This window comes from Centruroides vittatus, unplaced genomic scaffold (genome assembly GCF_030686945.1).
Source record: "Centruroides vittatus isolate TY-2023 unplaced genomic scaffold, ASM3068694v2 contig_2433, whole genome shotgun sequence".
Taxonomy (NCBI): Eukaryota; Metazoa; Arthropoda; class Arachnida; order Scorpiones; family Buthidae; genus Centruroides; species Centruroides vittatus.
Genome location: NW_027121533.1, coordinates 315,658 through 333,427, shown reverse-complemented (window position 1 = coordinate 333,427; position 17,770 = coordinate 315,658). Strand labels below are relative to the sequence as shown.

Here is a 17,770-nt window from a genome sequence, read left to right as displayed (position 1 = left end):
CATCCTTTGCCACCCGGCTGGCCTGGCCGAATCCATAATGGGTTTGCTGGAAGAGACCCTCCTAATGTTCATGGGGCGAAAAGAGTTTAAAAAAACCTGTTTAAACCGCTGGTGAAAATTTGAGGCTTTGCCCTCGGGTCCCTCGCACCGGCTTTATCTTCAGCCATTCGGTCGATTAAACAAGACACCGGCACATTAAGGCCATGTGGCCGATCGTAGCCTTAATTGAAGATATTCAATTGTTCTGCATCATAATATTTGTAATATTCAGGGTAAAATCATACTAACTAAAGTGTTTCACTACTATATATTTTACACAATCACATTGTCTGAAATTTGATATTTTTAATATGAAACCATATCTGAATTACATGTTACATTATCAGAATTTTTTTTCTCTCTCTGCCCCGTGAGCACAAAGAGAGCCTTTTTATAGTGAGCCCATTATGAGTTATGATAATATGGGCCAAACATCTACAATATAACTATACTAGATACCAGCCAAAATAGACCTTTGTCCGCATATTTTCATTACAGACCATGCGCGATCTGTTCTGAAAATATCACTCATAAAACAATTTTGAAATGATAAGATTTTGATAATTCCAAATGATTTTATATTGATTTAAGTGGTTCTTTTTTCCAGCCTCTTGTGGACCGGATGATTAAAGCGTGCATCCGTCTCCCCGAGGAGATCCTTAAATTTCCAGCCCAGATGCCCGGTCTCGAGTAACGCAAGTGGCGACGAGAACACGTCAAGAATATTGCACAGCACCAATTTGTTCGCCGGAAGAATTCACAACGTGTTTGTGCTGCCACTTGCATAATTTGAGACTACGCCGTGTCGAACCCATCCTCTTTTCTGTCGAGGGCTCCGGCCGACACCGTAACGAGAACCAAAGACTCTCCTCTCGGCACTCGGACGGAACTTATTTTTCGAGTCTTAAAATTGAATTGTACGTTTTGTTACGTTCGAGTGTAATTGAATTCGAAGACAATTATCTGCAGAGAGTATAATTATTAATTGATATTTTTATTTTAATAACAACTTAAATTACAAGACTAATTATTTCTTATTTGATTACATCGGCCAAAATTTGTTTGTCAATTGGCTTTTCTTGTGTTAAAACTATTGTTAACGTATAAACCTATTGCATTTTGAACAAATATATGGACCGTCTTCCTAAACTATATTTATTGCTTCGCTCGGTAGTATATAAATGAATACAGTGTATACATCTTTGAAAATATAATTCCGGAAGCTAAAATAAACTGCATACAAAATAAGAAAATATAAAATATTCATGTGAGTATATACTGAAGGTTTATGTTTCAAAAGAAACATTTTCTTGATGAAAGAATGAAAATGTTGTAAAAAAAAAAGGTCAAAAATTAGAAAGAAATTAGCAACAGAAAGGAATCTGAATATATACTTTGTATTAATTGATATAGAAAATAAAAATTCACGTTTCTTCTGTAGTAAGATTGTTCTAATAATATTTTTGTTACCAGTTCAGAACTTTGAATTAAAATTAATTTGGCATTAACAAATATTTTTGGCTTCGTCCGACAATAAAAAAGTTTTTTCTGTTACAAAAACAAGATAAAACATCTCGAGTCAATAATACAGGCAGTGCAAGAGATAGATATTGTCTGTAATACTTTTTTTTTTTTTGGTTTCTGAAACAGTGTAAAATGATTGTCTACTTTCATATTAAATGTTAAAACAATTTTCTGCCGAATTAACTGGCAATAATGAATTTTAAAATATTATCTGGCGTAACTTTAGCGTGTCTGCTTTGTTAGAATGATGAATAATCAATATACGTATATAGAAATTTGTATAGATACATATATATTAAAATCAATTTTAGCAAAAAGGGGAGGGGACAAAAGAACAATTTGTTTCAATTCAAATAAATAAACTCCAATTTGCTTTTAACAAAGTCAACTTTCTCTTCAAATAAACAAATTAATTTTTTTTTTGTTAAATTAAATTAATCTAATCTTTGCTCTGAAAAAATTACAAATGTTCTTACAACGTTAGATAAGCAGACTTTATTAAAAAAAGACTGAAGAATATTTATTTGAATTTATTAACATGGAGTCATTTGGGAATCTCAAAATAACTTGTATCAATAAATAATTCTAAAAGAAATCTTTTTTAAGAAATTTGTTGCTTTTTCTTAAGACCCGGACGCCACTTCTGATGTCTTCGCCAGTGTCTGGAAAAAAAAAATTTAGTATAAAAATTTAGAAGTTTTAAAGAAAAATAATGTAAAGATAATAATTGCTTGCGTAACACGATACAATTACAATTTATCAAGTAGCAAATAATGTTAATATTGTGTAATTGTTTACAATTCTGAAATCGTAATGCTAAAACATTTGGTCTCTAAACCAATGTTTCTAAATTTTTGTTTAGTTTTGACCTATTAATGCATAAAAAATTTTGGATATCTTGCCCAACTTTTAAATAAATTTTGACTCCAAATTCCGTTTCAACAACACTATTATTCACTCAGTTTAGTGTATTGCCATACCAGAAAGAAAAATCAACATACAATATTAAAATGTTATAATCTGTTGAGATCTTTTGTTGTTTATTTTTCCTCTTATTTCCTCAATATTGGTTAAAAATGATGATAATCTTCAAATGAATTTGTAAAATGCAGACATGTGTCGATATTCATTTGTTTAACAATATTACTTTTTAGATCTGTATTATTTTGGACTTTTTTCAAAATACTACACAATTTTTAAATTTTCCATGTTTATTATTATTATTATTATGTGTTAGTAAAATGTATCCTATTCAGCTTCTACCAATGCCTAGCGCAATGCCAAACCAAGGTCAAGACTACAGGTAAAGTTGCTTTGTTTGTATGTGCTTGTGTTTAAGAATTTCCTGACTCTTGCATGTTTAGTATGTAATATGATGCCATGTAAGAAAGGCCTATAGTCACCTAAGGCAACTATAGGCTATTCCATAGGTGCTTTATTTTTGGGCAAGTTTCGCTACCTTTTTCAGGTTTATGGACAGGTGTTTTATACAGCTATCTGTATGTGATTTTATTTTGTTGGTCAATGAACATACCTGGTCTATTATGATGGATTACTTTTATGGCTTTATTGTACTATATTTTGTGTATATTTGTTTTTAAGACCATATGTGGTATGTATTTATAGTTTAATACAGTGTTCCTAATCCACCAGACTTGCAATAAAAAATTAACCAGGGAGAGATCATGAAAGGGTTTGGTGCCCATTACAGGACTCAAAGTATTTATTGACAATTAATTACTGCATATTAATAAGCTAAGTTCTTAGAACCCTAAAATTTCAGTTTTGGAAATGAAATTTAAAACCAATCCTAAACATTTTTCTTGTTGATTATAAAGCTATCCTCCAACTAATGCTAAATATTATCGGGCTAGAAATGGCTATAATTTATACAGCAATTGTCTTATAAATTATTAATATTATAGCCATTTCTAGCCTGTTTGATAATGATGTTTGTTTATTGATTATATTTTTCCCCCTTAAAATTTTTAATTATAATAAATTTAAAAAATATGTTTTCAAAATATTTGTATTTTAAAAAATAAATTTTTGTGTATTTATTTTTGTGCACCAGGAGGCTAGTTAAATTCTTTCTGTTTAAAATGAAATAAATCAAATCATTCTGTAGAAATAATAAATAGTGTTTTTTATATGCTGCAAAAATACTGTACTTTTTTTCTGTCTGAAATTTTGAATTCTACTTCCCCAGCTTCCCATTGATGAAATCTTGTGTACATTGTTTATTTGCTTATTTAAATTAATTCTTAAAGTCTGAAAAGGGATAGCAAAAATGTAGCTTAAAAATTCTAATTTGGTAAACTAGAACTACAGGATTATTTTCATAAGGATTGACACTTTGTCAGAATGAATTTTCGTTGACAAAGTGTTAGCAAGCAAAATTATCCCAGAAAATGAGAGGAAAAAGTACACTCCATAAAATAAAGACAGCTTCAAAAGTCACGATTTCTTAGCCGAGTGAAAGTAAAAGAAAACAGTCCTAATGAGGCTACATATATGGTAGCCTCATTAGGTATCAGTAGCATAGCAGCTAATGCCCAAAACTTCGAACCTATCAGGTCAGAAAGGTAGGAAGTTTCACGTATTAGAAGTATTACTAACAGTACTCCATTTTCCACTACTACAATGTCTATTGATAACAGCCCTTATTCAGACTCAAGTGAAAGTTTTAATGAAGGAAGCCACAGCAATGCAATTTTCAAACTGAAAAGCTCAACCACAAAATATGAAACCTCTACTTTTTGTAATCATGATTTTGATAGAAGAGATGGTGACAACAGAACTCAGACATAAATCCATTTAATCTGGATAATGAATATCCCACAGCACAGCTCATTACACTGACACTATAACAAGCACTTAAAGCAGTGTATGGTTCAGTATGGTCACTATCAATCTAAAACACTGCTTTTCAATAAAGGACATTATTACTTATACAGCTTTATTTTTAATTGGGATTTGTTCAACAGGGGAGGCAGTAATTGTCAAACAGACATCACCATTTTGTGTAAGAGAAAAATACCAGAATGAAAATTACTTGTGGTTTAAATGGAATTGGATCAATGGTCTATCTTGCATACCTAAGTATTTCAAACAGAAAGCAAAGAAACATGAGGAGAAATCTACTGTGAAAAAGAACTGGTAGATAAAATAGGAGGAATAAAAGTTAGTACAGACAAAAAAAAAATTAGTGGATGCAGCTGCTTAACATACTTATAATAGATATATCTATCCTGGCCACACTAGCTATATATAGCATTAAGAGGTTATTTGGAATGCACTGGTAATGGTCAGTGCAAAGGTGATAATTTTTTTGGCTATAATGGTTGAATATGATGAGATTTTAAGAAATCTGACTGCTATGCCCCATCAGACTATAAAGTACAGTACCTTAGTGCTACTATTCAGAACCAAATTATAATGTTGCTTGTAAATATTGTGCCAAATATTGGTCAAAACATAAAACATCTTTCTTCTCAATAATATTGGACACTACAAATAATATAGCTTGCTATAATTGATTGTGAAGATTTGGTACTTAGATATATATGACATTAAAGAATCATTTGTTATCAAACACCTTTCTGAGTTTTCTCCTCATAACTAATTTTATGACAAAGAATAACCTATAGGCAAGCCTCAAAAGATAGAGGCTTGCCTATTTGGAAGAACTTGGTATGTGCCTCAACAAGATCAGAGGACATTTTAAGTGTTATGAAGGGAAAAAGATTGAATTCACAATAGAGAAAATTATATCTAAGACTAAGGGTCATGCTCTATATATCCACTGTGTTGCCCACAAACTAAACTTGCTTATTAATGAGCAATGTTGCTGCTGTCATCTTTGAAACAATTAGTGAAATCTTTCAGTTCCTTATAGTGTATAAATAGGTGGTGCAGAACTTCCTCTTGGTAAGTGGTTTCAGACAGTTATTAAAGAAGTTTTCCTCAACTAGCTAGAATTTGATATTTTCTATTTCTAACAGTTTTGATGGATGACATACTGACATATTACAAGTTTTATCTAGAGGTTTTCTTCTTTCATAAAACATCAGATATGATAGCTCTTTGTCAAAACAAAGAGCTATCACATTTGTTTGAGTTTATTTTGTTTTTAGTTCTTTGGGAGCAAATCTTATTTGAGATAAAATAAGGTTTTGATCAGGCTCTAATTGGACAGCATGGGATCATCTCTTTTTGTACATCTTTCCACAAGATTTCAATGCTTCCCAGGAGATAAATTATCTAGTGAACCAACTGGTTGGGAAAGATTACTCCTGAAAGCCAAAGCCTTGGCCAATTCATGGAGTCCCGTAGAAAATTCAGTCATAAGCAACATATTACCAGAAAATGATTCTTCAACAAAGTAACTTTTGATCCAACTTTAAGAGACTCTCAGGGTAAATGTTGTAATCAATCAGCTAAAAGTATGAATTAAAAGTCAGTAATTTGTTTGTGAAATGTTTTGAGTTCTTATATTCATCAAACTTATGCAAATACATAGTAACTCAAAGATACAGCTAGGAAGCTGGTGTTAGTTTACCAAAATGATACCTCTAGAGATTTAATATCAAAAAGTAAAATCATTTCATCAAGAGTTTTTCCAATGACTGAAATGAAGCATGCAAGTGTTTCAGACATTTTCCAGCTGATATTAGATTTTCATCTTGCTTCTTTACTACCTAATATGATAAAGGTAATTTTTTTTATTATTGATTAGACCAGTAAAAGTTGCAAAAGCTAAAAAATTATTTTCTAAAATTAATAAAAACATATGTCTGCTTGACCATGTGCTAGAACATCTTGATGGTCTCATGATCATTTCAATTGAAAATGAGGAAGACAGGTAAATGGATAAGAGTAAGCAGAAAGCAAAACTTGGGTTACATTCCTACCCACTAAAAATAAGTATTTTAGTATAAAGTATAAGTATAAAATTTAATAAGTATTTTTTTAAACTGTTTTTAATAATTTAATATTATGATTACCCCATGTAATAGTGGGTACTGTGTTGCTTGATCCACATGATATTAAGTCACCTGACCCCTAACAATTGAGTTACTTCACTTCTCTTAAACATACTCTAAATCAAATTTCATATTTTTAATACAATAGAATCTGCTTATTGTAATCTTTTGAGGCTTGCCTATACTGATGACAACATCTGACTGATAACATTAAGCAGATAAGTAGGACAATAATTGGTGGAAATTCTGGTTTTATTAACTCTGACATTAAAATAATTTTAAATCATAACTTGAAAATTTAATAATTATTAGTTAATATCAAATCATTCAATATGTAATTTTAAAAAAATGACATCAATTTAAACTATTATTCTGTGAGCAAATAATGATTGAAATAATTATTATTTAACATTTAAAGCACTGATTAGCAATAAATAACTGTTAATGATTGCATATCAGCATGTACTTTTTTTTTTTTTTTTTAACTCTTTCCGCCCTGTGGGCACTAAGAGGGCCTCTTTTAGAAGGCCCATTATGGGTTCGGCCAGGCCCACAATGGGGCAACCGGGTGGTGAGGGACGGGGCCCGACATATCCGAACGGATCACCCCCGAAAAATTCCTGGGGATTATTCGACCCGTTCGGATTCGATTCCGGGTCCCCCAGAGCGGTAGGCTGCCACCTTGACCGCTCGGCCATCCGGCCGTGCATATCAGCATGTGTTGAGGTTGACAATGCAAAAGAGAACTTAATGTATATTTTTGCAAAGATAATACTACAATCAAAATTCTGATTATAGTAAGCAAACTAAGTATATTTTAATTTATAGGTTTATGGACATGTTAATTCAAAGAGAAGCCATTTTTTTTGTTTTCAACAGAAATGCATTTTAGGCTGTACCCCTCATCAGCATGTTTTGGTTGACATTTATAACATTTTTAATAAAGAAAAAGTACATTTAAAACACTGTTGTTAATTTATAAAATCTGCATGAGCTTGAAAATAAAATGAATTACACTATAAATTATATACATGTATAAAATAATATATAGAAATTAAAACTTTATATAAATTAAAGCCAGAATGTAAAAAATTGGTGCAAATAAAATAAAAATTCATAAAAATGGAGAGTAAAACTTAGTAAAGAAAACATACGATGACTTTACACTATAAGGTCATTGTGTGTTTTAAGTGTGTTTTAAAAATGATTATCCTTTAAAAAAAATAGTTTCCCTTGTATGACAGATCTGTGATGATGATGATGATATATAATTATGTTAATTCAAATAATATTAGACAACTGATACAATATCTGCAATTACAATAAGTAGATTCTACAGCAGTGTTCTTCCTAAAAAAACTTTCACGGAATCAACTTGTAATGTTAGTTGTGTGTTATTTCCAATTTTCTTACAAACCTCAGTTAATGGCAACAAAACAATATTTATACTATAACTCTCAACTGTATACTAATCTCTAGTACAGTATTAAAAAATAACTGTAAATGAAACAAAAAATGTTTAACTGGACAGGAAAAATACTTAGTTCTTGAGTGACCAGCTAAAATCAGCTTAGAGAGAATATTGCTATTCTATTAATTTTTTTACATGATTATATGATTAGTTTACATAACAAAGCAGCTATTCTATTACATTTATTATACATAAATATTTAACATTTGAATGCAATAAAAAAAAAATGTTCAAATTATCAGGTATGTACGCAGCCTTCTAAAATACTTTAAAAACTATTAAAATTTAAATTTTTTCAATGTGTTTTAACAATAAATTTTAATTTTTTTCCTTTAAATTTATATTGTAATTGCAAATTACAATCTCCCTTCAATAAAAGGAATTAATAGGTTTAAAAATGATAATATAATTAATATAACAAATTTAAATATTTTTAAATCAATTTTTTTGTAAAAGATAATTCACTATCTAAAGAATCTTTGATAGTTTTTTTCCCCCCTTTTAAACAGCCTGTATAATTTATGTACATATTTTTCACAATACATAAATGATAAAGCTAATTTTCAGATTTTTTGGAACTACAGAAACTATTCAATATACATCATTTGCATTACAAAATTTGAACTTTATGTCTAATATGTTATTACATATTATGATACACAATACATATTATGAATATAAGATTGTTCAAATCTATATTTATGGAGGATTTACATTTAAAGAAATCAGTCCTTAACACCAAGTAATAGTTTGATGCAGAACTCTGCTTTCAATCTAATAAGTTGTTTATCTCAAAAAAAAATGTTCTATCACTGTTAAAGACTAGCCACTTAAATGTATAGTGTACCATTGTACACTATACATTTAAGAGTTGGTTCTTGTTATGAATCACAGTATAAAAATTATTTCATATCATTTGTAAACATTTTAATTTATTATGTATATAATAGAGAATATAAGAAAATGTATTGCATACTCTCTTATAATTAAGAATTGTCATAATTCATAATACATCTTTGTAATGATATAAGATAAAATGAATATTTAATGTATCTAATTTTATTATCAGGACTATTTTAAGATGTTAAACTATTATACTGTTATACTATGACTATATTATAATTATATATACTATCACAGTATTCAAGTTTAAAAACAAAAAAAAAAAAAAAAAAATCATCTTGTTTTAGTTGCTATAGAGGTCCTTTATTTAGTTGAAAAATTGGAAGAGGAGTGTTCACTATTGCTGAAAGTCCATCAAATCAAATTCCCCTTAAAAACATATATTAATAATCAACTTACAATGTACATAATGTATCATACACATCACTAAAACATTCATTAAAAATATAAAAATAAATTACGACAAAAACCAAACTTTATTTTAATTAAACACACCAAAAACTATACAAGTTAACTAATAAACTGTTTCCATTATTAATGCAGATTCAACCATTCATGATTAAAAAAATCAATTTCTGAATTTCTCCTTTGGGATAGAAATTCTTTTGTTAAATCAAGATTTTAATGTACCATACTTTCTGATTCTGTCCTACAAAATATTCTATAACTATGAATAATTGTAATAGTTATTGTAAACATGTAAATTGCAAAAAAAAAAAAAAAGACTGAATAGGTGCTATAGAATAAATTATACATAAAGTTTGGGAATTTACAGCATACATAATTCTGAATGTAAATAATGGATATAAAATATAAAAAATTAGTTCTATAAAACAAATATGGATATATTAAATGCTGGATGTAAAACATGAAATGTTTCTTCAGAATTTTTGATGCTACACTGAAGGTGAGTAAGTTAATTATGATGTACCAGTTTAAAATATATAATACTAGAAAAGCTACTGACTGATTTTTGCACACTAATAAAATCAAGACTTAAAATTCTAAATATGATATTAGAGTTATAGAAGATAATATTTTCAGTAAAATTCCTCCCTTCTTTAATGAAGTCAGTGTCAGATCTTTATTGGCTTTCTAATATGGATAAATTGAAATAAATAATCAAATAATACAGCGAGATTCTTATCATGGCTAATTAATTAAGATATTAAGTAATTTGGACTAAAGATAGGTGATTAAGTCATCATCATGTTAATTTAATTGTTAGAAGTAGATTAAATTAATTTAAAATATTCTGTAAGAAAAGATCAGCAAGGAGTTGTTAGTTTAAGTCCCACTCCATGCTGATGTTACCATGTGTTACCAGTTATTCTACCAGGACCTTAATCTAATCTCTACTTCTAGATCAATTAATTTAGAAGATATAACCATATTGGTCACTCACCATACCAATTGGGCATGTAATTATTCCCAGTTGGCGCCCAATTAATTGGTATGGAAATGAAGATTAGACATATATCTGGGTAGCATTCTGTATTTGCTTGAGATTTTTATTCATTTTTCATTGCATCAAAAACCTAGGACATCCTATACATGCAAGCAAAGGATTCTTCGCGTTTTGCAATAATTTTTGTAAACCGTGTATTCACATTTTTTACCAGATACTCATCCTCTGGTGTTTAAAAACAAAAGTATTTTATCTGGGACCTTTGAATCATTTTTGTTTATTGTCAGGAGTAAAGAAGAATAGTAATAAGAAAAGTAAAGCTTTTGAATTGAATTCCGAATTGAAATTCCAAAATCACAAGAGTGCCCAATATAAATTTTAATCCAGTCCCATGTGAAAACAGATGATTATTCAGAAATCAGAATTTGAAGAAACTCAAGTGTAATATCAACAGAGTGAATTCAACTGTTAAGAATTGACAAAAAAAAAAAAGGTTTTCAATTGTCCAGCTTTACGTGAACAAATTATGTTGTCAATTTTACAAGATTTTTCCTTAAAGTTTAAAATGCCAGTAATTTTTGTGGGACAATATGTGCATTTACGTGTATTTGATATTTTATTTGTGATTAAACAAAATAAAAGCAGAATTATATTAATAAATCTAATTTTCTTTATTTTGATCTTTAAAGACACACCTTGTCTTATATGCAAGATCATCTTATACATGAGTAAATACAGCAATTGATAACTCATTTTCACAGTAAGCAGGAGTCGTAAGTTCAAGTTCCACTCTAAGCTGATTTTTTCTTCCAGAATATTCCAAATTAAATTAATCTACTTTTAATGACTAAATTTAACATGAGATGATTACTTAACCACCTATCCCTAGTGCATTACTTAGTATCTTAATTAATTAGTCATTCCGTAGGCCTGATAAGAATCTGGCAGCTGTATCATTTATATGTAAATTGAGGTTATCAAGACTTTATATGTAAGATATGAAGAGGATTGATTTGACTGATAATGCAAGACACTAATACACTACAGATTATATGACTGGTCACAATTAGGTCCATTATGAATGGATCTGATCCACAATAGTCAACCAGCATAGGTGAGAAATACAGAGAACAACATTCTGATTCATACTACCCATGATAAATTAAGCACACCTAGACTAAGTTCAAACAAAGATCTTTTTTGGTGATAGACTGAGATCTTACCATGTTGCTATCCAGCAATACTAGACAAAATCAAAACTGTACATAGAGCAAAACTTGTTAATGAATCACCAAATTTAAATACAATACACAATTTAAGTTTTTATGAGGTGATTGGTTATATTCATTCAATCTCTACATTAATTAATGCATTGTGTGGAATTAAAAATTATAAAATAAATCTGCTAAATCTGAAGTTGAGCCTAAAGCATTTATGGAACAATAATTTATATTTGTCTTATATATATACATACATACATACACACAATGTTATAGAATTAAGTAACTAACTAGAGCCATATATAATAAAATTATGTGAAGATATTAAAAGAAGAACTAGTTTTGTTTTGTTTTGTTTTGTTTTATGTTTCAATTTTATAAAATATATTGAAAGTAAACCATCTATATTTTAATTGAATAAAACAAAAACTTGTGACAAGCTTATACGGTGTGACCTTTTACAGTATAAATTTTCAATGCTTGTTAATGTTTGAATGTTACATAATCATACATATAAAGTATTCCCATTATGTATGTGATCATATCCAAAATAATTACAGTTAAAAAATATTTCTGCACTCCTGAGATTGTCAAAAAAGAGGATAAGATATGAAGACATTTTATGGTTTCTTCTGATTTTTGAATATTTTTTATATTTATTATTGTCCTTGGTCATTTAATTTATTAATTATTATATTATTAATTGAAATATTTTTAAAATAATTATGTTTGTTTGATTAATATGGTTAAATTAACTATATATACACAAAAACTGATAAAGATTATAAATAAAACCTAATAATTACAAACATAATAGCATGGTTACAGGGAGATCACTTTTAACTTTTTTTTATACAAAATTGAGGTGAACGGTTAGTATTTTAATATTAAACTGCCAATAACATTCTATAGCAAATAAATATATTCACTAATTGTTTACTGGAAGACCAATATATGAAAGTATAGAAAACAAATTTTTAAACAATGGAATAAAATCTGAGAATTTATTTTGAAAATATTTTTTAATAAATTTTACTAACCTGAAATTACGAGTAGTGACAGGTGAAGGTCTCCATCTATTGTGATGATCTGTAAAATTCAATAAAAATAGATTAATACAAATGAAATCAAAGAAAATATTTGAAATTTATTTCATTCATGTGTAGTCTATTTTACTACTACTACTTTTCAATAAAATAATAATGATATATATGTAAGAATTTAAACTAATTAATAATGTAATATATATTTTATTGTATACAAATCAATCATTAAATTCTTATGTAGACATATCTTCAAGTTATGATCAAATTTTTAATAGAAATTTGTTTCATTAAAAAGTAAACAAAATATATCTAATTTTTATAATTAAACTGGTATTAATTGAATATTTATACTGACCAGGACGATAACGCACAGTACATTCTCTTGCACCCTTGCACTTTCTTAATTTGTGAAGTTGAAGATGCAATTGCTGAATTTTTGCAACATCTTGTTTATAAATTACATTTGTCAGCTATAAATAAATTTAAAATAAATGTAAATATTCATAAACTTGTATGTTATCTTTACAGTTTCAAATTACATTTAAAAATTTTACAAAAATAAAATAACTAGTATAAGATTTTTAAATTTACTATTAGCAGAATTTAAAAATTTGAATTAGCAACTTACTATTATAACATTATACACTTGATAAAAATATGAAAATATGGATTTATATTAAAACATACAAAATATCACTTTCATTTTTGGATTATTATAAGGATTCTTTGATAGAATTTTAATTTATTTAAAACTAAATTATTTCAAACTAAAATTTATTGAGTATAATTTATTAATGTACAAAAATGTTTCCTTTATAAATAAAAATCATTTAAAATTTTTAAAATTTGCAAAATTAACTGAACTAATAAAATATAATAATATATATTATAAAAATAATGTAAATTGTATCTATAATATACATATTTCTTATAAAAAAGAAAACATTATCCTTAAAATAACAGATTTTGAAGTATTCTAGAAAACTAGCACAACCAAAGATTGAAGTACAGTAACCCCTTCTTGTGTTGCCCATTCTGATATATCATGCTTTATAAAAGCAGGATATATAAAAACACTAGCCAACAACTTTTAAAAAATCAGTTGCCATTGAATCTCTACAAGAAAAGAGATATTAGTTTATTCCAATCATTGACTTTCAAACTACCATTGTATGAAATACAAACCACAGAAATGCAAACTGTCTTGGAGACTGAAAGTAGACAAAACAGGTGGATAGATACATTGGTTATGTTGTGCCATCTGATATATCACTCATTTGGTTTGTCTCCTGATATGCATTATATAACAAAGGGTTACTATATTTACACACATTTCTCTAACATTTTAGTTTCATAATTTTATAATTCCATTATTTTAAAGCATATGATGCAATATTTAGTCTCACAGACCATGGAAAAGATGGTGAGAATTACAGTTGGTTTTCATCAAGTCTATGATACAAAGCAAATTAAAAAAATTAAAACGTCTCAGAAAATTAGCTTAAAATTACTTGAAATAATCCATTAATTTGAGAGGTTTAATCCATAGCGTTATTTTAAAAAATCATTTTTACTTATAAATTTAAGATTTTATTTCTAAAAATAAAATTTCAATCAGTATTTACATATCTTTTTTACAGATTCAGAGAACAAGGAACTTTTAATATGTTCAGAAAGAACAACATTAACAATTAACAATTCATTTTATATTACATACATTAAAAAATTTTTTATGTTTATTTTCTATCTTTGTTTTTATCTTATTAAAAAACTTCAAGCATTAGTAAATTCAAGTAATGAAATGTTTTAAAAAAAATCTTTAGGCATACAGGACACTTGCATCACAATATACTGTATCTCATCATATATCTATATTATATATATTACAAAACTTACTTTACTTTTATGAGCATGTTGTCCAAAATTTGCCAAATTTTTTGACAGATAAATACTGTCATGTTTTAGTACACCTTTTTGCATTTATGACTCATCTTTTCACATTTTTACACATCAAATATATATATATTTGATAATATACTAATAAAATAGTATGTATAAAATGCAAAGATTTATTTGATTCTAAATACAATACAAATATTATTATAAATTTCATTTCTAGTAATCAAATCGATACTTTAAGTCCCCTATTTATAAACCAAAAATTCAATTTTATTTTAAAATATCATATAACAGTATGTATTAAACAGTTCTTGACATAGTTAAGTTAATAATTTAAAATATTAATTAATTAATTACTTTATTTTTATTATTGCTATATTAATTATTAAAATGACTTTTGTGTGTTATAAAAAAAGTTGGAATATATTTATCTTAAGTTTTTACTTTACAATTACGGCAGTTGACAACTGAACATCATCCTCTGTAACTTTTTGCCATTTTGATAATTTTGTTACCAAGTTATCTGCAATTTATTCAAAAACAATCAATAGACATAATTACAAGAAGAAAAAATAATAATAATTACATATCAGAAAAGAAAACTGATCAATTGTAGAATAAACTTCAAAAATCCCTTGTCTTAATATGTTACAAAATGGCGAATACATTCATGCACATTAGCAACTTACCAGCTAGAAAAGTCTAGAGTGCGAGTACTCTACAACTTTACTCTGCTATTAATTTAAATAATGCAAGAAAAAGCAATTCTCTACTTAAGTATCTTCTTACAATGATAAATTTTTTGACACATTTTACCTAGCAAAAGTTAACTAATGCCATATAGATGCTTAGATTATTTTTATGTTTTCAATAAAATAAAAATGAATGTTTCAATCTCCTATTATAGTAGTTACAAAAGCAGATTGTATGAATAATGCTGCAATTGGTCAATATAATTTTTAAGCAAAAAGCAAGTTCATAATCTTTTCTGATATTTAGATATGTATGTTTTAAATATACAATAACTATAATAAGGTTGGTTTATAATAATAAAACAGTAATAAATACAACCAAATAAATAGTCTCTTCTAATACAATATTTAAGTCACCAATGTTTTTATATCAATTTTCAATAGAATTATAACAATTTGATTTCTCAAAAATTAACAATATAAGAATAAAGGTTTTCTGTAATTAAAGGATAAAATTTTATTTTACTGGAATGAATATTACTGAATGTAAAAAAATTATTAATATATATTATAATTTTTCAAAATCTACAGCATAGATTGCATACTGAGAAGTTGCAAGTAAACTATCTATATTCAGATTTTTTTCTTCAGTGAAAAAGCAAACTATTTCATATCACAATGGATATTTCTCAAAGCATTCAGCAAAAGATTCTCTTGGGAAATATTCAGTTTAGTTTCTCCTACAATTTTTGCCATGTAAGCATGAAGCTGACCTATACTCATACACACAATAGATTCAAATCAGGTCCGTAATGGGGCAGTCAACTGATGAAAGACAGAACTTAATACTTCTAGGCCACACATGAAAATTTAAGGATCTGACTCATACTCAAACCCAAATCTCCAGAGTATATTGCAATAAGCAATTGCTTAGTTAATTTACCATCTAGCCTGCAAAAATCTGAAATTTATTGATAAAATGAAGTGTTTTAAATGATGAAATAAATGTCATAATATATCTGCATTGATCAAATACATTGTAATATATTTTTTGTGGTTTACTTCGTATGATGCAAGCAGTTTAGTGTAGCATATTACATTTGTTATAGTGATAATGCAACATATTACAACTGAATACAAAGCAATTAAGTATTTTACATGCATACAAATGCAATATTTCAAAAACATAAATGCAAAAAATTTGAAATGTTTTATTTATATTTGAAGAAACAGACTAATAGGATAATGACTATTTCCTCAAAATGAAAAAGAGAAAGAGGGATCACAAATCCAGCTATCAGCAGCAGAATGAAATAATTTTTGCTTCTGAAATCATGAAGACATTAGTAAATAATACTGGAGATACAAATGGTTATATGATATACTTAAAAATTGAATTATTAACCAATTTCAATTCTATATCCTAAATTGAAAATTCTTTATAAAGATGAACTGAATTTCTTATCTCCATGAAGAGTTTTTAATCTCTTTTGATAATTTTAACAGTTTTTAATAGTATGATTTCAAATTACTTATTATATTACTGTTTTAAAAAAATATAATTTATGAAAATTTATAATTATTAATTACCTGATAAGGATCCGCTTTCAGATCATAATATACAATGAATCTTGTGATGAATTCACAATACAGAAAATTGTGTGTTTCATTAATTGTCCTCAAACACCAATATGTATTGTTATTTGAATTCTGGCAGAAGCAAAATGGTCCATCTATAAATATATATAAATAAATATTTTATGAGAAAAGTAAAATATTTAATTAAGAATTAAAACTGTACAAATTTGAGTATTATATACAGCATATTTTGTTTAGAGAAACCTTCAAGTTACAAATGTTTAATATTGATACTGAATTACAAACAAATGCAAAATTCATTATAATATATTAAAAGAAATTTTTTTAAATCAGTAATCTCTTAATAAAAATAAGTTACAATGATTGTATTTGTTTCTTTCTTGTATATAGAGAAAATGTAAGTTAGAATGCCAACATTTTAAGAGGAAAATTTAGAATAAAAGTATCGTTTTTACTACAAAATGTACATTCTTTTACACAGTGAAAGGAAATATAAATATGCTTATTGAAAAAGTAACATACACAATAATATAAATTTTGCAAAGGCATCTAAATATTTGTATGAAACACAGTATATGACTTTCTACACTTGAAAAGTATGGTTCTTATAAGAAAAAATATGATATAAAAAAGTATCATGTAAAATATTATAATGATCTGAAAGGAAATTAGAGAAAACAATAAATGCCATTTGGCAAAAATTGAAGCCAAAATTAATAAATAACTTTAAATTTGTAAATTATAGAGTTGTAAAATAGGATACTGTTTTCATGGCATCAAAAAATGTTTTGAATATAGCTCTCACTGAATTACATATCAATGAAATTCAAAATATGCTTAAAGAATCATTAACAAGAATAGATCAAGAGAACAATATAAAACAAATGTTTAAGTCTGACTTTTTAAAATATGTTTTTGCACAACATGAAAGAAGCATGTGAATTTATAAACTTGATATAGACTGAAAGAGTATGATAACACTGG

General features: G+C 27.2%; 1 protein-coding gene across 3 annotated transcripts in view; it reads right to left on the bottom strand.

Moving 5' to 3' along the window:
* Nucleotides 1–1,012: 1,012 nt before the first annotated feature.
* The window catches only part of Sulf1 (Extracellular sulfatase Sulf1), a 107,989-nt gene continuing 91,231 nt past the window's right edge, over nucleotides 1,013–17,770 (bottom strand). For all 3 annotated transcript variants that reach the window (XM_067265751.1, XM_067265750.1, XM_067265749.1), the window contains 4 exons: nucleotides 16,778–16,920; nucleotides 12,952–13,066; nucleotides 12,591–12,639; nucleotides 1,013–2,225 (listed from right to left, as the gene is read on the bottom strand). In XM_067265751.1, coding sequence (XP_067121852.1) covers nucleotides 2,165–2,225; nucleotides 12,591–12,639; nucleotides 12,952–13,066; nucleotides 16,778–16,920 — 368 coding nt within the window. In that variant the 3' untranslated portion in view covers nucleotides 1,013–2,164. The remainder of the gene's footprint in view (nucleotides 2,226–12,590; nucleotides 12,640–12,951; nucleotides 13,067–16,777; nucleotides 16,921–17,770) is intronic.